This window comes from Molothrus ater, chromosome 6, assembly GCF_012460135.2.
Source record: "Molothrus ater isolate BHLD 08-10-18 breed brown headed cowbird chromosome 6, BPBGC_Mater_1.1, whole genome shotgun sequence".
Taxonomy (NCBI): Eukaryota; Metazoa; Chordata; class Aves; order Passeriformes; family Icteridae; genus Molothrus; species Molothrus ater.
In genome coordinates, this window is record NC_050483.2 from 50788192 (window position 1) to 50814474 (window position 26283).

The 26283-nt window shown below is 41.7% G+C and overlaps 2 protein-coding genes across 2 annotated transcripts in view; one reads left to right on the forward strand and one right to left on the reverse strand.

The window, feature by feature from the left end:
* DEGS2 (delta 4-desaturase, sphingolipid 2) overlaps nucleotides 1-1653 on the reverse strand; it is a 32606-nt gene extending 30953 nt beyond the window's left edge. Inside the window, exon 1 of the mRNA XM_036385028.2 lies at nucleotides 1594-1653. The gene's annotated coding sequence lies outside the window, so the exon portion shown is untranslated. The remainder of the gene's footprint in view (nucleotides 1-1593) is intronic.
* Nucleotides 1-25574, forward strand: YY1 (YY1 transcription factor). Its single transcript, XM_036385026.2, has 5 exons — nucleotides 1-947; nucleotides 9929-10091; nucleotides 19591-19651; nucleotides 22109-22267; nucleotides 23383-25574. Exons 1-5 carry the CDS (start codon nucleotides 251-253, stop codon nucleotides 23563-23565), a joined length of 1263 nt encoding a protein of 420 aa, XP_036240919.1. The 5' UTR covers nucleotides 1-250; the 3' UTR covers nucleotides 23566-25574.
* The last annotated feature ends 709 nt before the right edge of the window (nucleotides 25575-26283 follow it).

A 26283-nucleotide genomic window follows, 5' to 3' on the forward strand; every position in this document is an offset into this window, starting at 1 on the left:
GGTCCGTCTCGGCGGCAGCGGCGGAAGTCTCGCGAGGGAGCGCGGCCGGGATTTGGCGGTGCTGCCTCCCTCCCTCCCTCCTCCCTCCCTGCCTGTCGCTGGCTGCGAGGCGCTGGTGTTTGTGTGGAAGGGGGAGGAGGAGGAGAAGGAGGGCAGGCGAAAGGAGCCCGAGCCCCACCATCCGCCGAGGGGAGCGGACCGGAGCCCCCTCGCCGCCCGCGGAGCCCTCTTTCCCTCCCCTCGCCCCGCCATGGCCTCGGGAGACACCCTGTACATCGCCACGGACGGCTCAGAGATGCCGGCCGAGATCGTGGAGCTGCACGAGATCGAGGTGGAGACCATCCCGGTGGAGACCATCGAGACCACCGTGGTGGGCGGCGAGGAGGACGAGGAGGAGGAGGAGGAGGATGAGTGCTGCGAGGAGTGCGGCCCGCACCACCCGCCCCATCACTACCACCACCACCAGCCCATGATCGCGCTACAGCCGCTGGTGTCGGACGGGGACCCCAGCGGGGCGGGCGGCGGCGCGGCCGGCGGCGGCGGGGGGCAGCTCCACCTGCACCACCACCACCAGGAGGTGATCCTGGTGCAGACCCGCGAGGAGGTGGTGGGGGGAGACGACTCGGACGGACTGCGGGCCGACGACGGGTTCGAGGACCAGATCCTCATCCCCGTGCCGGCCCCCGCCGGGGAGGACGAGTACATCGAGCAGACCCTGGTCACTGTGGCCGCCGCCGGCAGCAAGAGCGGAGGCGGGGGCTCCTCCTCGGCCGGCGGAGGAGGCCGCGTTAAGAAGGGCGGCAGCGGCAAGAAGAGCAGCAAGAAGAGTTACCTGAGCGGGGGAGGCGGCGGCGGGGCCGAGGGCGGCGGCGGCAGGAAATGGGAGCAGAAACAGGTGCAGATCAAGACCCTGGAGGGGGAGTTCTCGGTCACCATGTGGGCCTCGGGTAAGTGCGCGCCGGACCCCTCCCTCCCTGGGCCGCGGGCCCCGCCGGCGGCCGCGCGGTGCGGCCGGGAGAGTTTTGTTTTGAAGGGAGGCCATGTTTTGATGTGTGCGATGGGCGCCGCCATGTTCATCGCCAGGGCAAGTATGGCGGCTCCCCGAAAAGATGGCGGGGTCTGCGCTGCCGCCGCCGCTCCTGCCCGGCCGCGGCGGGGGGAAGGAGGCAAACATGGCGGCGGCCGCCAAGATGGCGGCGGCGGGGGGTGCGCGGGCGGGCGGCAGCGCCGCCGGCTCCCGGGCCAGGCCGCAATGGCGTAGTTTCTGCAGCAGGGGGAGGCGGGGTGCGGGGCGAACCTCCCCGCGCTCCCCCCGTCCCCGCCCCGCCGCCGCTCCCCGCGGGGCCCGCTCCGCGCCTGCCCCTCGCGCTCCCTCCCCTCCCCCGGCCGCCGCCGCCCTCTGTCCTCCTTCTCCCCCGTGTCCCGTCCCGCCGTCCCTCCCCGGCTCCCCGCCTGCCGTTCCGCTCGCGTCCCTCCCGCCCCGCGGCCGCGGGTGAGGCGTGTGCGCCGGGCCGTGACCGCGATGTGCGAGCGAAAACTCGCCCGCCCCGACCCCGCGGCTCCCCGGCCCGGGGACGGCGAAGCCCGAAATACCGTGTACAGCTCGCCCGGGGGCCGCCGGCCCCGGCCCGCTGCGGTGGGTGGGGCCTCCCCGGCCGGAGCCCGCCGTGCCGGCGAGGGGAAGCGGCTCCTCGCCCCCGCGGGGCTGCCCGCGCCTCCCGCCGCCTCGGAGGGGGCGGCCGCAAACAAGCGGCCCTTGAGAGGCCGGGGGTGACGGCCGGGAGGGGCGGCCCCGGAGCTGACCTCCGTCCCTGGGAGCCGCGGGCAGCAAAGGGGCAATGTCTGGCTGGCCCTCGGAAACCGTCGGGCTTTTCCTCGACTAGGTCTGAAGCTTTAAATAAGCTTTTTAAGTAGGCACAGGGAGACCTTGTCGTGGGAGATTCTGTTTTTGAGGATTTTTTGTGTGGGGGGGTAGGAGTGTCTTTTAAAGGCAGTAAAATCTCGTGAAGGTGTTTAGTATATGTGGGGCTTGGAGTAAAGCTGACATGCACCTACCCTGCCTACTTTATTTCTTTTTTTAATTTTTTCAAAAATGTATTGCCGGCAGCAATGCTCTGTAATCAGAGTTCTGTCCATATGTTACATAAATGTGAAAAAAAGAGGTCGAATAATACAGTTCATGTAATGTGTAAATCGGTGGGTGTTTTTGGAACGGTAACTTGGTAATCTGTTTTGCATATCATAATTTTTGTGCTCTTTCGAGTTTTTTAGAAGGAGTCTAGTAAGATTGAAGCTCTTGAAGCTTTTGATGTAGTTGAAAATGTTTGTATTCGGTGATGCCTGCAAATGACTAGAAGTTATTAGCAAGGGCAGTGTGGAAGGGGAGATGTATTGGATGGCTGAGTTCTCCTGCCTGAAAAGATGGAAAGCACAGTGGTATGGATTTCTGCTCTCTTTTTATATACAGGTGACTACTTTAGCAAGTTTCACAGAGTTATCTGACTCTATTGGCATGTCAGGTGACAACCCAGTGAGTTTGATTGAAGTTCTTCTTGATGGAGTTTTCCATATCCTATTTAGTAGGATGGTGTTCTGTGTGCTTCTATATCACTGTATGAAACTGAATAAATTCCTTGCTAGTAGTTTTATTAGAACTGACCATCCAAGAAAGATAAAAGATAATAGAAACTAATATAGTCTGCTGGCTTGTGGAAGCTGCTGGAGGTAGCAGAATGCAAGTGGCTGTATGACTCATGAGCTGGCAGGATCCAGGACCTCGCTGAGATCAATTGACAATTTCTAGCATGCATTTGCACTCAGAAATTCAGAGTGCCTGATAGGATGCTTCCTTAGGACTGCATGCTAATTATTACTTGGCCAAAGTGAAGCATGTGTATAATCAATAAATTTGCTTCTCCTCCCACATACACAGCTTTTATATCAGGGTAGCCCTATTGATTTTGGTGATTTTCTTGTTTAGGAGCATGACCATGGAGCTCAGTAGGAAGGATACCCACTTATAATTTACTGGACATTGAATTGCATTGCTGCATTTAACTCCATTATATCCATGATGCAGAAGAATAAAGAACACCTAGTCTGACTTTACTTGCCAAAAAATGCCCTTCCAAAGGCAAAATCAAATACATAGGGAAAAGTTTGACCTCCCCTCCCTTTGTGTATGCAGGCACTACCTGCCAGCTTCAAACAGCCTTGGTAATAACCTGCTCAGCTGAGAGTGTTGTGATGTTTTACTGAGAATATTGGACAGGCTCTTACACCTCATATGCAGCTTATTTATTTAAAGGGGTCTGATGTGGTCAAATGCTGGGAATTTTTTTCCTTTCTTTTTTAAAAAAATTTATTTTGCCTTTTTTTTTCCTGAAACATCAGAGGCTGAATCGTTGACAGAGAAATTGAAAAAGAAACAAAACTTGGGGCAGAGGGATATACACCCAAACCAAAAAAAAACCCCAACCTGAGTACCTTCCCCCAAAAACCTCAAAATAAATAAAGGCCAAAAAAGCCTAGAATCACTGGCTTGCAAAAGGGTAGTTCTAAAGTTTCCCTAAAGAATCAAACTACTTTATTTTGAAGAATATAGTAGGTTTGAATCTGTATTTTGACATAATTAAAGATTTGCTTGCACGCTGATTCAGTTGACAGTTTTAAAAGCTAAATGAAAAGTTAATCAAAAGACAAGTGATAAATAGGCCATGCATCAAGGTAAAACAGTAAGCCCTATATTGCTGTGCATGGGATTTTGAATTGGGAAGAAGGACACTTTGCTCACTACAGTGTGGGAAGACAATGTGAATTTATTCCTTGTTACTGTTTGCTGGTGCTACTACATTAGCTTGTACAGGGGTGGTACTAAGTTTAACCAATCATAAATCTCTTTCCATAAATTCGTACAACATGTCTTGTAGCTCCTCTTGAAATGTGTAGAAATAATCTGTGAAATATATAGCAATGTGACTAAAGGGGACTACTGAATCCTTGTCTTGTTATGTGGTTTCTTAGAAATTGCAGCACTGTTGTTGGCAACAATTTAGACTTAGCATAACTTCTCTTATCACCTTGGTATCTATGGTGACATCAAACTTGTGACCCATGATTAAAGTGTTTAGTTTGAAACATGAGTGCCTTGTTCTAGTTCAGATCAGCTTTTCAGTTCTTAACAATACAATTATTTGTCTTTCTTCATGTGTTCATGAAAGTAAGAAGTGAATGAAGGCATATTTCTGAAAGGGTTGAAGAGGGCATATGGCGGATAGTTCAGTCATGTTCCTGTAGTGTGTTTACTTTATATCAAATACATGAATCAGAAAATTGCATGTAGTTCAATTGCATGTAATCCAAGTGAGACACCCCAGTTTGTACTAGAAAAATTGTTCTTATCAAGTAGAATTTATTTGTATCTTTGCTGCATTTAGCTTGAATCATTGTCTTTAGTGAATTTTTCCAGGTTGGGTGCACAATAGCGAAGGGGGAGGGGAAGGATCGTGAGAAATCACTTTGTCAGATGGTGCTTGCAAAACTGATTCTTGCATGCAGGAACATTTGGGAAGGTGGTGCTTAAATGCTGGTTGCACCAAATGCTGGAAATTTCAAGCAATTGGGGCTTAAATTCAAAGGCGAAAAAATGGATTAGTGTAAGTACATCTTCTAGGAATGCCTCTGTCAAGCTTCCAAAGCTGAAATAGGTGTTGGCTTAAACTGTTATCATAAGCATAGTCTGCAAACTGAAGTAGCACAACCAAATATTGCCCACAGATGTTAAACTGCTCAAGTGTCCCATCCCTAGATGGGAAAGACAAAGACACAGAAGTTACATGTATGGTTTGGAAATTATTTTTGATAATACAGGAAGCCTGTGCTGTGGATCCTTATTTGGAAGTTTGGGAGTTTATGTTGGGTTTTGAAGATTCTTCAAAATTCTTCAAAATCTGTTAAACTTTCAATGACTCAAAAAATAGAAAGGTTTTCATTTTACTTGATCAGATTGCAGGGGTGGGAAAAATAACCATCTGCTGTCTGACCAGTTGTCTTATGTAGTATAAATGATAGATGAGTCACTTAGTTCAGTTGTGGGGCTGTATCAAGGATGGCCAAAATGCTTTGCAATGACAGATAGGTAATGAGCTTCTTACAAAGTTTGTTATAATGGAGGCAGAAAGTGATTCTCTGGTTTAAAATATTAAGATGACAGTCTATTTCTGACTCCGATTAAGACAATGATACAAGCTTCTGCTGTAAGCATTGAATCTGCCTGACATTTTTTCCAGTGATAAGGTAGACTGTCCTCTGTGTTTGTTTTAAATGTATTTTCAGTTTTGAAAGTGAAATACATGAATGTGGTTCACCATCTAAAATGACTCAGAGGACTGTAGTCTGAAGGTGGGCTAGGAAGCAAATTAACTAACTTGCTGTTGGATCCTTCCCTGGGGCACTCGAGTCACTCCTGTGCTGGCCATTCAGAAGGTCACAGTGCTTCAGCACAGTCCCATAAGTGCTGAAGTCAGATGATGACTGTTGATATATGCACTGGTTTTGTCAGTTCATGTCTCAGTGGTGTGAAATAAGAGATGGGTGACACAGGGAAAGAAGAACCTGTTCTCCATCTGTGTGCAAGGCACGTCAGAAGGAAAGTAACCTAGCAGCCGTTTAGGTTAAAAAATGACATACTGTGCAAAATGGAATTTTAACATTCAGAAGTGTCTGCTAAATAACTGTATTATTTAACAAGCTAATTACAGTTCTCTGCTTCCAAACATGACCAATGAACTAATTTGCCTGAGGAGATTGCAATGTGGTAGCAATAACCAAGCTGTTACCACAGTGCCTTGGTACTGCACAGCTGCCGAATACATCCTTTATCCTGTAATTGCTTTTCAGCTGTTCCTAAAAGCAAATGTGTTTAACTGTGTGATCATATTTTAAGCTTAAATGTTCATCCTTTTAGTGGCTAAGTAGAATGTCTTAATTTGGTGCCTTGAGGAGGAAGCTGTAGGATCAGGTGTCATTGCTTTGCTACCAGGTGTATCTCGAAAGTTCTCTTTTGCACCCTGTTTTCCTCAGATGAAAACTGATTGAACAACAATAGTTCTCCCTGCTCAGTAATAGAGGAGGAGGATGGCCAGAGATTTGGTGATTTAGATAAAATCAGGAAATCAAGACTAAACAGAGGAAAAAATAATGACAGAGCTTCTTGGGTTGAGAGTTAAGAGGGTCAACTTAGTAAGCTGGGGAGTTCCAGAGTTGTCAGCTGCAAGTCAAGAAATGTTCTAAATAATGGGATTCCAAGGTGGGTGGATTTTTCTGTGTAATAGGAGGGCTGTAAGAGATGGAGAAATGTGGTAATAGGAGCAAGATGTGATCAGTCAATTATTGGGAAGCAGATTCTACCATGATTTGTTATTGATTTGTTGCATGGAGTTACCAGTTTGATTCCAGTAATCTTGGTTCTTCCTACTATATTCAATACTTGGGCTTGGTTCTCTCAAAACTTCAGGATGTTTCACCAGTAGTCAAAAGACACAACTGCTAAACACTGAATTTTCACTGATGTTAGTAGAAGAATGTTTGACATACTTGCTTTGGAAGGTCTTAGTGGATCTGGTTCCATATGTGTATTGCCCATATTTAGGGGGCAGTGAGAGACATGCAGATGGAAGGACACTGAACGTGAAGGTGTGTTAGGGTATGTCCTGAAAAGGTGCCTAGAACATCCCAGTTTAGACTAAGTAAGCAATGCAAGACCTTAATGCAAGTTGGCATGGAAGGATGTAGGGGGAGGCCATTAAAATTGTGTTCCAAGTTCATTACAGAAAGCTGCATTGGATCTATAAGAATAGTGCTTCAGCCAAATGCCTTATATTTGAGTCTGCTCTGCTCTCAGGTGGTTTTAAGGGACAAAACAAAGTAGATCAGACAGTATACATAGTAGTTAATTTCCTTTACCTGACTGCCTCCATGGTTCTGTCTGTATATAACTCGCATGGGTGGCATCCAGAGATGTCACTGTATTTTCAGGGTTGTGTCTGTGTTTTGCTTTGCTTTGGATGCAGTATGTTTCATTCTGTGATGCTTCAGGAGAGGAAAAGGGGGAGGTAATTTGCCTGTAGTGGGCATCAGGACTTACTTGAACACAAAAACCAGCAAACAGTTAACTTGCCCAGTTAGCAGTGAGAATGATCAGTTCAGCCTGAGTGAAAGTTTGCTTGCACTTTACCCTCCAGACTTTGAGCTGCCTAGTCCAGGTTGATAGGCCATCACAAATAAAGTAAATTTGTGCATAGAGGACATTAGTAAAATGTTTCCATTTCCAGACTTCCTCCAAAAAAGTGGGGAGGTTTCTCAAAAGAAACCCCTGGGGTTGGATGCACTGTGCTGGCCCTGTCCTCTTGTGCTCCTCTCAGTGCAGGGGAGCATGAGTGCTGTGTTGTTGTTTTGTTTTCCCAATGACCTGACAATGTCACAGGATGGTCATGATACTAAAGAGGTACTGAAATCTGCTGCAACTTCTTCAGAAATGTTAGCCAAAAATTACACTTCAATGTAACTGTTTTGTATTTTATTGTTTTGGTTTAAATTTATATTTGGAAGTGTGTGCTGCTTTAGAGATGCAGTTTTTTGTTATAGGAAAATGTGTTTTTTTTATTTTCATATAACTGTTAATATACTAAACAGTACTTTCTCTTATGTTTTATTCTATCCAAGCAATATGTTTATAGGTTTTTTTGTGTTTTGCACCAGTAGTCTGTGGAATTATATAGCTGTGGAATTGACTTCTGTTGGCAGGCTTTTGGGAAGTAAAGCCACTGAAGGCTGGCTTTCAGTTTGGTCCTCAAATAGCAAGAAAGCACTGTGGAATAGCAAACCTTTGTGCTAGGGAAGGAAAGAACATCTTAAAGAATGTATACAGAATTTCCTAGTTGACTCATCTGATGTGAGGCAGGAAATGAAAACTTGTCTGTGTTATGAATGCCATCAAACAGTCAAACTGCAAGTTCTAGGTAGCTGTTGAAATGGCCACGTTGAGGGCAGCTGATCTCATTCCAGTCTACAGTGTAGAGACAGTGTCACCTTTAGCTTTGCAACAATTCTGTGCCATTCTGAGCTCCCAGTCTTTTTTCAAGCTTCTGTTAGAAAGAACAAATTGTTGCCAAACTAGAGGCTTATTGACTTGAATTGTAACTCCTTCAGTTGCTGTAAAACTTAACATATAATCCTCACTTGAGGTAAATTCAATTGCTTTTGTAAAGCACTGGTAGGGACTGAAAGGTAGTGTGGTGGTGAGTGGACAACTAAAAAGGTCAATAGTCAGTTTTGTAGTTTACTTTGAGTTTAATGCTGCAGATAGTGTTTTCTTATTTACACTTCTGTCTTTGCAGCGTTGGAGTCTGTTTTCCTCTTCCACCATGGAATATACATGAAGTGCTATTTGATCTGGTAGATCAGATTAAACCTCAAACCAGCAGTAACATTTCTAGAAATAGCTTGGTGGCAAACATTAAAAGCAGGCATTACAAATTGAATAGAAATTTGTGTCTGGTATATTTCTTTTCTTTGCTTGTCTTGTTCTCTCTTCCCTAGCTAAGTTACTGAGTAATGACTAATGTTATTTCCTGTGTTTCTGTTTAGGGGAAAAATCCCGAAACATTTTGTCTTTTGTTTTCTGCCTTATGTTTTCCTATCTTTTTTATTTGGTGAAATACTATTTCTGTCCTGCCACCTTGTGTTTCCACTGCTTAAACAATATCTGTAAAATAAAACTTCCTGCTATTTTTGTGTAGCCTCCTGTGTATAAAACAATTTCCAGAATCTTCTCCCCATTCACATAGTAGGATAAGTACTGTCAAGTTGCATTACATAGAGCTGAGTAGTTACAGCCATATATACCTCTGTTGTCCCAGGTGTATTTGAGGGTGGAAAACAGGATAGGTGCTGGGTCTTCCTTTCTGCTGCTGTGAACACTGCAGTGAAGAACATAGATGGATGTTTCTGTTCTCTCTCATTTTTGTGTCTCCCAGTTTCTGTTATAAAATAGCAAGAGGAGATAGAATGCATGGTACAATGTTTTGTAAGGTATGAATGTGAGTAGACAGCAACAGCAGGTCTTCCACCTGATTTCACTGCAGTCCTTGAGCACAAATTCATAGGAGGAGCTCTAGAGCAAACAAGAGTATCTTAACTGGCTTGCAGATCAAAGCTTTGAATAATCCCAGTCTGCTGTTTACATAGTGGAGTGGGAAAGGGCTTAGGATGGCCCTTGCCACAGAAGGAAGAAGCCCCCTTGGGAAAGAGACACACAATTTGAGTTGCTTTCTTTGAGATCTGTCTGCAAGTGTGAGAAAAACTTAATTTTACAGGCAGATGCTGAAGCCCATCAGCAGTTATTTTTAAATTTCTTGTCTCTATGACACTTCTGTTGGAGGTCAGGGAAGTCTGCAGACTGAAGTAAAGATCAGTAGTCCTGACGCCTTAGGGTAGGTGTCTGCTGCTCTTCTGATAGGCTTCCAAAGTTAGGGACTGCTGCTGAGTATCAGCGTGGGTATAGTGAAGATTAGTCCTGAAGAGGTTAAGGGAAATCAATATTTAGACATTATTTCAGGAAAAGTACATTATCTTTCAAGTGCAGCCAACATTTATAGGATTGTTCTACTAATTTCTGTATTTGTTTGTGCTTAAAATAGATATGCAATTTCTGCTTTTTTTTCCTCACTCACTGTATTCTTTCTGTGTTCTTCAGGCTGTAACTGCATGGATGTCTTTTTGCTCTTCACAATTAGTGTGGAAATATGGAAGAGCAGTGTATTCTTTTAAATGTGCAGCAGTAGTGAATTTGTATTGAGATGTAGCCTAATAAATTGTATGCTGTTTTGATCATTAGTGTGTATTGAATTCAGTATTTTGTGTGTTTCAGATGATAAAAAGGATATTGACCATGAAACAGTGGTGGAAGAGCAGATCATTGGAGAGAATTCTCCTCCAGATTACTCAGAGTACATGACAGGGAAGAAACTTCCTCCTGGTGGAATACCTGGCATTGACCTCTCAGACCCCAAGCAACTGGCTGAATTTGCTAGGTAAGTAGAAAGAAAGGAGGTTTAAAATTTGATCTTTTCACTGGTTAAATGATGAAACTGTTAGGCAAAATGGTATATATAGTATGGTTTATAATTCCATTTAATTACCTTCTAAAGCAAGGGATTTAACACAGCATCAGCTACTCTGTTCTGAACTAAAACAACAGTTTTATATTCAGCAGTGGATTCTTCAGTGTCTTCCAGTCTCCAGTTCCATTAGGTAAGACAGGACCTAAATACATTCATTGATAGACTGCATCACTCATTGCTCCAGGTAACCCTGCCTTGGGACTGGACTAGATGGTCTCTAGAGGTCCCTTCCGAGCCCAACAGTTCTGTGATTTTACATGACAGAATATTTCTGTAATGTGAGTAGCCTTTAACTCCTGAGCACCAAAGGATACAGTGAGTGAAGTGCTGCATTGGGATTGTTCAGTACAAAATAGTAAGGCTACAGGATTTAGCTGGGAGCGCCACTTCCTGTTCTTTTTCCCCTGCTTCTTAAACTGAAGATCTTAAATCACGTGTCCTGCCCTTTCAAGTGCCACTGATAATTGCAGTTGGATTTTCTCTGGTGAGTCAGAATTGTCGCTCGTTTACGTGTCAATGGGCTGACCGGAGTGCCAAGGTGACTTTTCCTTTCAGGCGGAGGTGGCGCGGCCCGCGGCGGGGCGGGGCGGTGGCGGCGCCCCCGGGCCCCGCTCCGGTGCCGGCGCTCGGGGCAGCCCGTGGCCGCCAGAGGGCACCCGCGGCCGCGGAGGCGCCGCCCTGGGCTGGCTCGGCTGCGCTGCGCCCGTCCCCTGTGTCCCTCTCGGTGCAGGGACAGCGTCCTGCTCTGTCTCCAGCTGTCTGAGCACGGCTGCTGCCTGTCTCTGGCTGCTGCTGCCGCGTTTCCCCAAGCTGAAAGCAAAGCGTGTGTAAAGCCACATTCATTTCGACCCCATTCATGAAAGGTGCACTGTCTGCCTCTAGACAACAGATAGTGTAATGGTTGCCGGACATATTAATTATTTTATCATTTACTAGGAATTAGGAATATTTAAATCCTATTTTATGCATTCATTTTTTTTATCTTGACATTTTAAATTTTTTTCATTAAATAATTAAACCATATATCCCTACATTATCCAAATCACTTATCATCAATACTTTCAATTAACCTTCCTCTGTATTTCCTGGTATATTTCCTGAAAGCAAAACACGTGTAAAGCTACATTCATTTTTGTAGGAGCTGGCTGTTCTTCAGAGCTTGGGTGCACGGTTCTGACACTCAGAGCAGGTGGACAGTCACATGTTGTTATCCTTACTACCCAGTAGAGAGAGACAGTGTACCTTTTTCCAGGTAGTTGCTATGTGGTCTGGCTTCTTGGTTAGCTGGATCTTGGTGTTCAGTGCATTTATTCCTGTTTCACCTTTTTGATCTTTCTGCTTTTTTCAAGTTTTGTCCTGTTACTCTGTAGTGTGTTTGTGCTGGAGGAATAAGAGCACAGCCTCATCCCACAATTACTTTCACTAAAGCCTTTGAACTATGAGTTTTGAAAGCTCCTAGTAAAATAGTTCTGTAGGGCTTGCTTCCTGCTTCAGACTGTCTGATCTGGAAATGTATAAAAGCACATTACAAACAGCTGAAAACAGGGTTCTGTCTGAAGTGATGGGTGGCTCTAGCTATTGATACTCTTTTGTGTATTACTGTCATTTATCAAAGTTACTGTAATGCTCTCTGGGACCTGCTGATGAGATCATACAATTTTTTTGAAAGCAGATGTTTAACTGATACACTTGAGTGTACATAGTGTTCCAATTCTAAACTGTTACTTACATATTTCTACTCATCATGTGTTTAGAATGGTGTTCTCATTACTTTAAAGCATGCTAAAACTTTACTCTGGTTCTATTAGACACTGAAGTACTGAATAGCTGTCTTTTGTTAGGAAGCAGAAATAGTTTCTTGCAGGGTATTCTCCATGCAAATACTGAATATTTTGTCTTCAGATTGAGTTGAATAGTTGAAATGGTTGTCAGGATTTGGGTTTCTTGAAGTGACCAGGCTGCTTCTATCAGATGTGTCTGCATATTTCTGAATATTGTGGAATGTTTTAGCAAGATTTCTATTGAGAAAATAGTGGCTGCTGGCAACATGTCAGAACTACTTTTCTATATTTATAGTATTTCAGAATGTTCTAGGAAGTTCCAGAGCTGGAATTTGTAGCATGTAGTGGAAAGATTCAGTTTTATGTGTACAGCCTCTTTTCCCACAGCAGATAAAATGAAATCCATTTCAGTCAGAAGATAAATGTGTGATGGCAGAGGAAGCACCTTGCTTGGATATCACCTTTAGTAATATCCCCAAGTTGCTCAAAACCTGGGAAAAAATGTTCTCATAGCTTAATTGTAGATACATGACAATTTAATGCATTTTCTAAGAAAGGTTATTTGGTTTCTTGGTCAGAATTGGTGACTGTCAAACTTTTACTCTTGCCTTGCAGTTGTATGTTACGTCTTAAATTACTGCATTTGTTTATTCTTCTGAGACTGATGAGTATGGGTGTGTTAGAATTTGAATATTTCTTGTGGAGGTCTTGTCCTCCTGCAAAGAAGTGTGTTGAGGGGACTCCTTAGCTAATGAGATGGATTCAAGTACTGATATCTGCAGACTGCTGTTCAATTGTCTTATTGACCTTGCTGTGTGCAGTATCACTAGGGACTTTGCATGGCAAGCTGGAAGAAAAAATTGGGTTTCCATGGTTGGAATTGGCTTTGGAGGTTCAAGGAGTACAGTTTTTCATGCTAAAAGAATGTGTTTGTTTAGTATAAAGCTCTGTGAAATTGCCAAACATTGCTCATTGCTTTACAGTTCAGAAAATTTTTAGTAGCTGTATTGTGAAAACTTTTAGCAGCACATGAAGTTGAAAATTGCGTCTAAACTTAAGTAGCTTCACATCCTGTAAGGTTTTGAATTACAAATTTGTATTTAGATTGCTTGAAAAAAGAATTGTGACTGTCCACATCTAAGGACCTGTGAACTGGCTAGTAAAATTGTGTACTAGGGGCATTGTGCGTAGTTGACAGAAAGTTATGTAGGGTTGCTTTTTTGTTTTCCTTAAAGTAGGAAGGAATCTCACCATACATTTGTAGAAATTACCTCCTCTGAACCAGGCTAGAGCCACTGTTTATGACAAATGCAGGTTATTTTGATTAAGGATAAATTGATTTTAAATATTTGCATTGATTATTAGGAACAAAGTTCTGAGGTTAAGCTTAAACAGAAAAAGCTTGAATTCTAGTGGTAGTAGGTTTTGAGCAAGGTTCTGGTATTCTGATCATGATCTAGTTAGTGAAAGGTAATGCAGGGACAAACCTGATGTTTGAAGTTGTTTGCAGCTCTGCAGCCCTTCAAAAAATAATTGAGAACTGTGGTAATTGAGCAGCTGCAGTGGCCACCAGTGCCCAGAGCTTGGTGACTCTCACAGAGTGAGGGGTTGTGGTGTCTCCTGTGATGCAGTTGTCTTTCCCTGCCTGGTTTAGAGCATATGTCGTTGAGTCATGTAGCAGGAATCTGAATCCTTTAGCTGGAACTCTGACAGTTTTTCCTGGAAAAACTTTTATGCATTCTATGATTCCATTGAAAACACTGTGAATAAATAGGCTGTGTCAGAACATCGACATGTTCAGTAATGTGTAGATGGATGACCAAAAGTTACACCTGGCTGGCAGTTATCACTTTTTTACAGATTACTTTAATTCTGTTTTAGTAGTCTTGAATTTTCTCTAGCATGCTCTGAAAACACAATAAAAAAGAAAAAGGTGGAATTCTTTTGCAATCATATCAAAATGTGAAATGTTAATTGTGAATTATCTGCTCAGAAGGACAAAACCTAATAAATTACCATGTTTTCATTTGATACCTTTGACTGGGAAACTGGAAATCCCTTCAAGTGGAGTAAAATGCTTCATCCAAATCTAAATTGATGACAGCTCAGTAGTTAGCTGTGAAGAAATCATAGCTGCAGGTAGTGGGGGTATTTCTAGAATGTGCATGTGGCAAATTCCCTCAAAGCAAGCCACTAAAAAGGATATCCCTAGTTGCACTGTCCCTCCCTCTTGTCCTCCAAATACATGACTGAACTGGCTGAAGACAGAACACAGACATCAGTAAAACAAAGAAATAAGAAGGAATATCCTATAGCTGGGAAATTGGCACAGTAATGGGTCCTGGTGGTAAAAACTATTCTTTGTGGTTTTATTTTCTGCTGATCTTGGTATTTTTTCTGAAGGAGAGCCATTGTGAGAACTGCCTTCTTTTCCATCCACTTTCCAAACCTATAGAAAACAAAGGAGAGGAAACTGCATTAGAGTTTGAAATAGGACACCCTTTTTAGAAGTGACAAAGCCTTCTGGTCATCCAGATTTATGACTAGGCCTCTTTATAAGGTGTATGCTTTTGTATGGTTCTTGTTACAGAGAAGCTTAAAGGGCAGTAAAGTGACAATTGCTTTACCCAGTATTCTTGCAGGGGAGGGGACATCTCCTGCTCTGTGCCCCACTGCACAGTGTCCCTGTTTGCACATATGATATTCCTCATAACTGGGACAAACCTAGTAGTAGAATCATGGAGTGAAAGAACTTCTTATAGCAGTTTTCTTCCTAACTGTGACTGAAGCAGGTAAGACACTGGCTGTTCTTGGGCTGTACACAGAGAGATTCCTAGGACACCTTGTGCCACTCCCCTTTCATCTTGTTTGTCCAAAAGCCAGTCTAGCCAGTTCCAGGAGTTGTTCAGCACAAATAAACTCTTGCAGTAGCACAGGGCTGTGACACTCAAGTTGGTTCTGCTCAGCAGGGCAGTACAAGGGCAATGGCAGAATGAGGGGAACACACCAGCAGTGCCAGTAACACTGCTGAGAGAGAATCATATCTTCCACCTCTGACTGTTCTGGGAGGCAGAGGGGGGGTGGCCATCAGCACAGGTGAATATCATTGCTGGTCATCAGATACCTCTAGGATGTGTTAAAGGAGCTGCCTGAGAGAGAGAGAGACTAACGCTATTAAGATTAGCTTTATGTACAGAGGGAGCTGAGAACACAAAACTCCTTAGCAGTGGCAAAAAAAAAGGGAGATTATGGAGCAAGGGGGTAGTTCTATACTGTTATTTGAATTGTATTTCCTTTCTTCCCAGCTTTAACACCATTTCTATGGCTGACTTTTAAAATTGCATCAATTGACAAGTCTGTAGGTTATGGAGTTGGACAGGGATTTGGGGAGGGGATTAAGGTTCTCTGAGGGTGAAGTACTCTCAATTCAGCTGTGTAGATGGAAGGAGGTAGTTAGGTTTAACTTTCAGATACAGCGCAGTATTGTTTTCTTTGTTTTGAGAAACTGAGTGATTTAATACGTGTGATTTCACTCAGTCTTCCTTATGCATGGATAAGGGAGCTCATCTGTAAAGCTATTGGGTTGCACACATTCCTGCTTCCTCTGCTGTCACCCATTCCCTCCCTCCACTCCCCCAGTGCAAGTTTAGATGTAGCCTTTAATTGCAGTGTCCCAGTGACTTGATGCCAAAGGTACAAGGTACCCTTCCTGATTGTCACAGTTAATTGATTTGCAGTTGCCTCTACTCGGTGCAATGAATGTAAACTCACTGCAGAAATGAAAATTTTGGTCTTGCCATGTAAATTGACTTTCTGCAAAGGCAACTGTTTCTGAAGTTCCACTCCAGTATTAATGTGTGTGTCTGTAGTTGTGTTAAATAGTGATATTTGTTAGAGTTCTTTTTTTGATTAATATTTCAGGCTAAGAAAACTTGGATGGAGCTGGTAGAGATGCTCTACTGGGTGGGAGCCAAAAGTCTAACCACCACCAGCAAGAGCTACCTGCACCAGTGTAATTAAGATCAACAGCACAGATTCTAGTCTGGTCTCCTTTTGCAGAAAGTTAATTTTAAAGTAAGACCAAAACCTTTTTACTAATACATTGAATATGTAAGTATTTACATTCTTCTCTGAGGGATTGTCCATATGGCTTCTGCAGCTTTGTGAGCAGGATGACATTTTTTGACACAATGATCTACTGTAGCTGTGCCTGTGGTGTTCATGCCCTCATGCCTTTAATCCAGGTGTACAAAGGGCCCAGCAGCTTCCTCCTGCCTGTGGCACTGAGATACAACCTGGACACTGTTTGCCATCTCTTCTTTTGCATTGTCTGCTGCTGTTTTGTTCATAAGCCTGGCTATCTGCGGAACCCTGTGTATAAGTACAGTCTTGTTCCACATTTTAGGCTTAACTTGCTGTGCTTCCATTAAAAATGAGAAGATGTAAAATTACTCATTTTTTAACTGAAACCTCTTGTCATTTGTGTCCAAAAGTTCAAGTATACTACTGGGCTGATACTGCTTGATTTATAAACAAAGCCTGAACATTAAAAAGACCTGGATGGACATTCATGTTCTATGCCTGTTCAGACACTGAAGTGAAAAGGTGTATATTGATGCTGCAGTCTGTCCCATGTCTGACCATCCAGTTCACCTGCAATTGGTTCCTCAAGCTTCCTTCCTGCACTGGCCCAGGGGATTTTCCTCCTCACTCTACCTCAACAGCCTGTTAGAGATGACACTGTTGCAGCGTTTCTTTCTCAAAGATTGACTTAATACCAGAGGTAAGATACAAGAGTCAGGAAGAGGATTTAACACAAAGCTTGAAAATGCAGACGCACTGCCCACTGAAGCTATTTGCCACATCTCTTGTTAGCAATTCTCTTGGTCTAGTCATTCTCTTTACTGGTGACCAGTTAAGACTTTGGAACAATAGTGGTTTTACACATTCTGATTGTGTAAGGGACACAGATCTCAGACCTAGGAAGTTTTTTTTTTTTGCTTCAGTTTTTTGGGGGGATGACTCAGCCAACATTTAACAGGTTGATTGAATTAAAAGGAGGTGGTTTTGGCACCAGCTTTGTCTCCTAAGGATGTTTGTTCTGTAATGGAATTAAATCATGACACACTGTTCTCTCATGTCCCATCTTGTCAAATCATTCTTCTGTGACCATTTTAACAATTGCTCATTTCTGTCCCTTTTACTGTTTTTTAAAATCACAGTGATACAATAAGGAGAATCCCATGCTAAAAGTAATTGAAGGCTTTCTGTAGGGGTACTGTAAAGACATCTTTTTGTGTGTGTTTTCCTACAGGCTCAGTACCTGTAGTACTATTGAGTCTGGAACCTCACTGGAGAGTGCAGTCAGTCAGTTAATCCCAATCACTTGTTTGGAGTCAGGTATTTTACTACTTTACTCAAAGAGACTCTGTAAACTGAAAACACCACAACCATTCTCTATTCCAGTTGGATTATATAAATTAAGTCTAATCAATAAGGTCAACTGAGTTGGTCTGTAGTCTTGAAAAAGATAGTTACAATGAAAATCAAGGTAATGAGGAGACTGCTGTACAGCAACAGATGTAGTTTGCTGTATTCAGAATGTTTCTGCCCTTAAGTTGTTGAAATCTTAGTTGTACTGCCGGTTGTGGTGCACAAGAGGAGCTTTGTTAGCACTAATACTTTACACCCATTCCCAAGCCACTGTTAATATCTGTAAATGTGTTTGTAACCCTGCAGGAGGCTGTAGTGTTCTTCAGGATAGCTCTGTACCTGCCAAGTGTAGTCTGGAGATGCTGAGGCAAGTAAGAGTTTCCCATGTGCCCACTTAGAGAAAAGAGCAAAATAAACCTCTAAATCCTGGGGGTTTAGTGCTGTCTGTGAAGTGGCTGTCAAGTGCTTTAGTCTGTAGATGATCACTTGAACTGTGCTATATCTGCAGTACTGAAAGGACTCAGAGTCAGGGACCAGTGATAGCTGACAGAGCCATGGGAGACTTGTCCATCACATATCACTCCACTGGCAGTTGTAAGATGATTTTCCTAGATCTTCAGGACTTCTGAGGGAGTTTTTTCACTGCTCTTGCCTTAATTCACCCTCTTCTCTAAGCAGTCCATGTGAAGGAAACAGGTGAAAGCAGAGTTCAGTCACCAGAGTGTGACAGTAGCAAAGAAGTCTGGACTCAGCTTGCAGAAACCAAGTGCTTTTGTGGTCAGAATGGAGGCATTTTAGTTTATTTTCCCTACAGCTCTTGGGAAGTTTTTGAGTGTTTAAGAGTTGCTGTTTAGGTATTTTCATATAAATTAATTAAAAGGGATGTAAAAAAGTACATATATGCATTGGAAATCTCTTCCCCCAACCTTGTTCTTTTATATCAGTTTCCAGCAACAGAACTCATGCAGATTAATACTGTCATGGATAGGAACAGACACTTTTCTTTCTGAACATTGAGTGTGTACCAGAATTGGAATTCTGATAATTCAAATTATTTTAATTTCAAGCTACTCATTCTGTTTGAGACTAGGGAATACCACCAAACCTGTGGATTAACTTACAGGTATGATATGTAGGCACCTTGTGACACATAACTGTCATGTGCTGTATTGCCAGGAAAAGCAGTTCAGTAAACCCACATGAACACACTGGCTCTGCTTCCACAGCAAGGTTTGGGAATGTGCAAAATCTCATTGCTTACCCAAGGGAATCTCAGCTGTATGGGGTTCCATTTATTTGTACCCACCTACTGCTGTAGTTAGATGGAGATAAACATTTTCTTTTTAATTTTTTGAAGACAGCACCACAGGTTTGAGAAATAAAGACAGCTGAAAGTGCAGTGCAGATCCCCAGAATCACATCTGCTCTTCTGACTTTGTTATAACACTGTTCAAGGTTGTTTTGTACAGAGTCTTACTGTAGGTAAAATAGATCTAACACGTACAAGCAAGAGTTTGCTGGGCTCCTTATGTAGCAGTGGAGGCTAGTGGCTATAAAATAAAATGAGGATCCCTGTCAGTGACCAGGGGTAAATTGGTGATTGCTTGTCAGTTGCCAAGAGTGGAATCTGTGTGCACAATACCTTAAAGTAAGAGTGATTACCATTTCTGGTGAATTGATGTCTACATTGTCTGTGTAGATTCCACAACCTGCTTGATTCTGCTTTCCCTGCTTCTGTAGAGTTTTCTCTAGAAGTCTTGTGTGATGAAAATACTGCAGAATGATTGAACCTATACTCCTTCATGTCCTGCTGTATGGATGGAGAGGAAGTGAAGCTAAATAGGCCACATGGGTACTGGCACAGCACAAATGGAGTTTTCAAACAAAACCCCCTAATTGCAATTAGCATATGTCAGGGAAAAAGAATCTCAATTTCCACATATTCAGAGGATTAAGAAGATTGTATTAAATGTCTTATTCTGTATTTGAGAGGTCCTTCTGGAAAGCAGAGCATTCCAAATGCTGAATTATACTGGTAATATTTTTATGAAGGTTTTGAAAATGTTAAAGTGAATACCATTGACACATGTAATACTGGGGGATAAAATGTGCTCATTATGTAGGCACTCAGGGGAGAAGAGCTGTCTACTAATGTGTTTCTACTAATATTTTATGTACTGTTTTTTATCTTTAAGAATGAAACCAAGAAAAATTAAAGAAGATGATGCTCCACGAACGATAGCTTGTCCTCACAAAGTAAGTGAAGTGCTCAGCTTCTGAGTAGATAGTAATTTGTAGATCAGAATTTTGTATTGATGTTTTCTCTTGAGAATGAATAACTAAAATATCTTACTGTTAATAGTATACACTCAGTTAAATGTATTTTAGTTGTCATTCTCTAGAGGCTTCCTTTAAAACCTTTCACTGAATAATATATTATTCCCATTCCTTGTCTTAAGGTTAGTGCATCCCTAATCTTCTGGTAACCATGATGCACAGTCCCTAACATGCTGGTTTTACTGTTGTGATTTCCCGACACCCAAGAATACATACTTGAAAGAATGTTCTGAAAGCTGTTCAAAGTACGTTCCTAAGATCTATATATCCTCTGCTTGGAAACTATGACAGATTTGGAGTCTAGATCAGGAATCAGCAATTTATGGTGCAGATGCCAAAGTCAGCTTTATTGGAAGACTCAGAATTGCATTCCACAGAGCTGGAAAGTGCATCATCATGAAAGAGAGAGGCAGGCATCCTTGAGATGTGATTCTGATCCACTGGTAGCAAGGAAGCTTCTGTCTTGAATAAACGTTGCCAGTCACCTAGATTGGTAGCCTGTGGCTTTACTGCATTATCCAGCTTCTGTAGTGCTTCTTTTAGCTGATTTAGTCTGTGACTAAAAAAGACAAACACAATCTTGCTGACTTCTGGTCTAGATAAGTGTGAGCCTAAGCAAATAATCAGGGCAGATAGCTATTAGAGTTATCCATTAGAGAGCATGAATAGAAGGCTACTTTCTGACAGCCATGGTGTAAGGAATTTTCCAAATTCCTCTTTGTGCTTATATTGATTTCCAATTCTCCACATTCTAAAAGTGTCGTGTTTTTTTGTAATACAGTATGCAGAGATACAGGAACAGTTATTTTTTACTATACCAAGGAATGTTACCTTCATTTCTTTGATTTACTTTTTCATAGCCTCAACTTCATCTAAACGGGGGGGAAAAACAATGTTCTATCCTTCCATTTTCTATCTTGTAGTGTTTGTAGGCTTTGTGCATTTATTAATTCAGTTTAACAAAAGAGAAATATTGTAGCTGTACCTGCTTCTCTCAGAGGCAAGAAGGGACTTAGAAATAAATGCAAAAAAAATTGATGGTCTGTTTACTTTGGCAGTGCTTTGCCCCACCCAGTTCTGCTATGTGCCGTGAATGGTGGCACAGTACTTCAAAATTAGCCAAAGTGGTTCTAGTGCCTGAAGAGAGAACTCCTGAAAGTGACATTTTACCCCTTTTTGTAAGAAACAAAGCTTATTTAAATGTATTTAGGAAAAAAAAAAGGGCCTGCAGAATTTAAGATTAGCAGTTTAACAGTCCTTTAGGTACTGTTAAATTTTATGCCTCATAACACAGTGGTGTTGGCAGACTAGTCTTATATAAGTTTAAACAGCATCACTAGTAGTAAAGATAGGATTTATGATTATTAATAGGATTTTATGAGGGATTTTGAGCCTTGAGGAAGACATTTATAAAACATATGATAGATATCTGTTGATTGTCACTAAGAAGTGAAAAAAAGAAAGATTATGTCAATAGAGCCCCAAGTTACTGCTGGCTTAGGCGTACTCTGGAATCAAAAGTGCTATTCCTCTGTCAATGCAGAGTTGACTCCCAGGTTAAGACTTTTGATGCTGAACCTGAATTAATGTGTCTTCTGCTTTTGGATTGAGCAGGGACTAACTCACTCTGTATTCTGCTGCCCAGTATCACTTTGTAGGTTTAATCTGCAGCAGCAGTGGCACTCTCTGTCCCAAGGGGGTAGTGATCAGGCTGCTGCCGCCAGTTTGGACAAGGTAGTTCCTGTAAGTTGTTATGTGCTGGAAACCCTCTTGCTCCATTTGTTCTCAGAAATGGGCAGGACAGAGAAGGAAGAGGACAGAATGGTGGGAGATGGTGCACGTACCACTTGGTACTAGGGCATAACCTGTGGTATATTAAAGACTAATATATTGTAGTACTATAGTTCTCAGAATATAGCACTTTAAAGAGTACACCATAGGTATCCATGAACTCTCCTTCTGTCCTTTGGTTTTTTTGGTTGGATTTTTGTTTTGTGTTTGTTTTTTTTTTCCTCTGAAACCTCTTAAGTGCTTTTGTTCGGTTTATCCATTTGCTTCTGTCAGAATCTGCATCTTCTCCATAAGACTGTCCTGTTATTCATTTGACTACACATGGCTCACAATAATGAATGAGGAAAGGGTTTGGGATCTTTTTGTTTGGGATTGGGTTTAGGTTTTATTTTATCAGCTTTTCAAATGATTAGATTTTCTCATATTGCTTTTAAGAAGTAAATGTAAGGGATGCTCTTTTCAGGGCCAACTATTAAGAAAGTATTCAGGATATAAAAGCATTATAAATGCTTGTACTGTAGCAGATAAAACCTTCTTTATGAGAACTAGCTTATCTACTAATTGAGTTTCACTGTTCTTTTTAAGGGCTGCACAAAGATGTTCAGGGACAACTCTGCCATGAGGAAGCATCTGCACACTCATGGCCCTCGAGTACACGTATGTGCAGAGTGTGGCAAGGCCTTTGTGGAGAGCTCGAAACTAAAGCGGCATCAGCTGGTTCACACCGGAGAGAAACCCTTTCAGGTACTGCTCACCTGCAGGCACGAGTGCCACACCACCCTGGGAACATGGAGACTCCAGCTCTAACCTGCCTTCCACAGGACTTGGGCAAACTAGGGCTCTTCTAAAATCAGATGAGGCACCTGAAAAACTGGGAGTCCCCTTGAGTTAATTAGCCTGTCATTTAATTATTTACATGGATTTCTCTTAGAAATTGGTAAATTGGATGTACATGAGAGATACCTTTCAAAATATGATGTAAAAGTTGCCCTCTTTAAAAATGAGGTCTGCAGTTACTAGAGAAGTAAGAAAATGTCTCTTTCTCCTCATCATCTTTTCAGCTTAGTGCTTGTGGGTAACTGAGACTTGGAGCTGCTTGCTCAGTTAGTTACCTCAGAGTACTGATTTTCAGTAGGGTTTATTAATCAGTTTTCAACAAAATGATGGAGTCACTGGATCTCTTTCCATTTATATTGAATGATGTGGGCTTCTGCCACCAGAGGTCCCCTGCCCTCTTCATATACTCCCTATAAATCTTTAAAGTTAGTCTTGAACACATATGTGTTCCCCAGAACACACTTAAGATATGTAGGGTTTTTTTGTTGTTGATTATTTTCTAAAATAAATTATTCCAGAAACTTGATTTGCAGTCCTCAGGCGTTGCTTGCACTGAATGTATGCACTGAATATTCTGTGTGGTCAATATAAGTATTTAACACTAAATGTGCTGTCCTTTTTATATCAAGCCCATCTTAAAAGTAAAGCAGGTAAAATGAGAAAATCTTTGCAAATCATCACTCAGAGGGGGAAGTTCTGATGTGAAATCCTGTTTCTGTTTTGTTGTACAGTGTAGGTACAGTTTCACATGCAGAGAAGGTGTCTTTAGTGAGTGCTTGCTTGCATGCTGGAGGTCATTTATCTCCCTCTTTGAAAATAGATATGTTATTGTATATATACTATATACTGAAGTCTTGCAGTTTTTAGTGCAGTCAGGGGATCCCTGCAGAGCTTCACCCAGAACAATTTTCAGCCTCTGGCTTCATGTTTCTGCAGTCTAGCGATTTAAAGAAGACTGTTTTTCTGCTCAGTGATGGAGATGAGTTCCACTAGCTAACAGAGTGGTTTTTTCCTTCCAACAGTGTACGTTTGAAGGATGTGGAAAGCGTTTTTCACTGGACTTCAATTTACGCACACACGTGCGAATTCACACTGGCGACAGGCCCTACGTTTGCCCGTTTGACGGCTGCAATAAGAAGTTTGCGCAATCAACCAACCTGAAATCTCACATCTTAACACACGCTAAGGCCAAAAACAACCAGTGAAAGTCGAGGAGAACGTTCTCGAACTCAAAGCATCTTACAGGAAAATCAATTGGAAAGAAATACGCCTCCCCTTTGTATATTGTTTCTAGGAAAGAATTTTAAAAAGAACCCTACAAAACTAAAGGACGTGTTTTGATAAGTAGTAAATAAAAAGCAAAAAAAAACCACACAGAAAACTTGAAGGTGACATTGCTAAGATGATCCACCTTGGTCTGTAACCCCGTTTCAAGAACACGGTGTTTTGTAAAGTGTGGCCCCAACAGGACGGGTCAGCTCATGAACTTGCATCAGAAAAGACAATTCTTTATACAACAGTGCTAAAATTGGACTTCTTTTCACATTCTTATAAATATGAAGCTCACCTGTTGCTTACAATTTTTTTTAATTTTGTATTTTCCAAGTGTGCATATTGTACACTTTTCGGGGATATGCGTAGTAATGCTATGTGTGATTTTCTGGAGGTTGATAACTTGCTTGCGGTAGATTTTCTTTAAAAGAATGGGCAGTTACATGCATACTTCAAAAGTATTTTCCTGTAAAGAAAGAAAAGTTATATAGGTTTTGTTTGCTATCTTAATTTTGGTTGTATTCTTTGATGTTAACACATTTTGTATAATTGTATCGTATAGCTGTAATGAAATCATGTAGTATCAAATATTAGATGTGATTTAATAGTGTTAATCAATTTAAACCCATTTTAGTCACTTTTTTTGGAGAAATACTGCCAGATGCTGATGTTCAGTGTAATTTCTTTGCCTGTTCAGTTACGGAAAGTGGTGCTCAGTTGTAGAATGTATTGTACAGGCACTGACCGTTTATTAACACCTGATAATATGTACATCCCCCATGTAATAGAAAGGACAACAATAAAACAGTGGTCCTAAAGAAAGAATCTGGCAGAAAATGATCTGTAAGTGCAGTCAATTTTCTTTTGTTGTCCAGAGCAGTTCTAGTTCCTCTTACCTCCCAGAAATTGGAAGCTAAATAAACTCAAGTTTCCTTTACTTTGCATTCAATTACAGTGATTTGTGATGCAGTTAATACCACATCAGGTGGTATATCTAAACAGAATTGCTGACTGTAATTCTGGTTTTGAGTGACCTAGACTTCCATTAACTGGAACGATGGATTTGGAGACTTGGCAGTGTAGTGGGGAGTGTTCTGTGTGCCTGGACAGCAACTAGGTAAAACAGTACAGGAAATAACTAAATGGAAACCTTTTTTTAGTCAAGGTAAGGAATGTTGGCAGTTTAAATGCAGTAACAATAGAAAGTGGAGGAATGGTAGGGTTTGGGTGATCATACCAGGAAAAAAAAGAAACTGTTTCTTCTTTTGGCTAACTTGCTTGAGTGTAATGATAAAAATTTTTGGAACCTTATTGGACACCTTTTGTTTCAAAACAAGAACTTGAAGTTCTAAGAGAGCTAGATGGAGTTGAATTTTGATGGTCTAACTAAGAGTGGTTACTTCTCATTTGTTCAAGTGTTCAAAGAAAACTTAGCAGATACTATAGTAAAATGTGACAGATTAATAAACAGAAAAAAATGCAGAGAAATGCATAAGTTATTTTTTAGAGGCATGTAACATATTTTAATGCAGTAAAAAGTGTTGTTAATCTTTTTCTGAATTCTTTTCTTAAAAGGTTCATCAAAGTTTTCATTGCTGATACTGTAAAACTTAATTTTGAGTCCATTGTTGGTGGTAGTGGCAAAAACATGGGTAATAAAGAAACTGCACTTAAGACCAAGGGAATTTTCATCCATACATAAGTTAATCTGAACACTGCAACTCTAGTCTGAGGTTATTAGGAGTAGAAAGAAAGTTGGGACATTTAATTGTAAAGTATGCGTTAGAATTTTGGCAGTATTTTTTCTTTTATATATAAGCAGTTTTTGAACAGGACAATATACTGAAACTTGTATAGTTATAGTTAAATTAAATTCTGTATACAGTTAAATTAGTGTCTATTCTTTTTGGAAGGAAATAAAATTAATTCAGTCTAGTTCTAATTGACCTTATATTTTTTCTTAAGCAGTATCTGTGATGGTGTTAGGCTTACACAGAAGTTTTCTTTCTTGTGTCATAAAGTCATTTATTGAATTGCAAGGTGTCAGTACTTCATCCTTGAACATACATTAGGGACTGAACTGTTACTTTAAACATACATTTTGAGACTAAGCTATGTTAAATATTGATTTGAGGACCAACTGGGAACTGTAACTGTTATTGCCTCTGGTTGTATTGCATCTGATTACAGAGAGACGTTTCCATCTAGGCCTCAAATCAGTAGCACTCAATATACTCCTGAGTGTAAGTAGCAACACTCAGTAGCTTCAAAGGTCTTGCTTTGTAAGTACCTAATTCCATACTGGGTATGAATAAATACAAGCATTGAGCAGCTGCTATAACTTGTTTAAGCTTTTAAAGTATAATTGGCACACCTTGCTCTTAAAACATCCTGCTTGATTGATTCCAGAGTTTTCCTCAAGGTTTTTCAGTGAAGAAATTACAGGATTTAAGAATAGCAACAGAGTTGACTTTGAAACCACCATTCTCAGCGTGCTATTGAGTTCCTGCATTCCACCACCAATTTGTGAGCGAGTTCAGGTAAGGGGAGGAGAAGATGAGGGGTGGTAGAAATGTGGGTTTAAAACTGGCAAAAAATTTCCATGCTTACTCATTCCACATGTTCTACTGCTCGTTTGATTGTACATACAC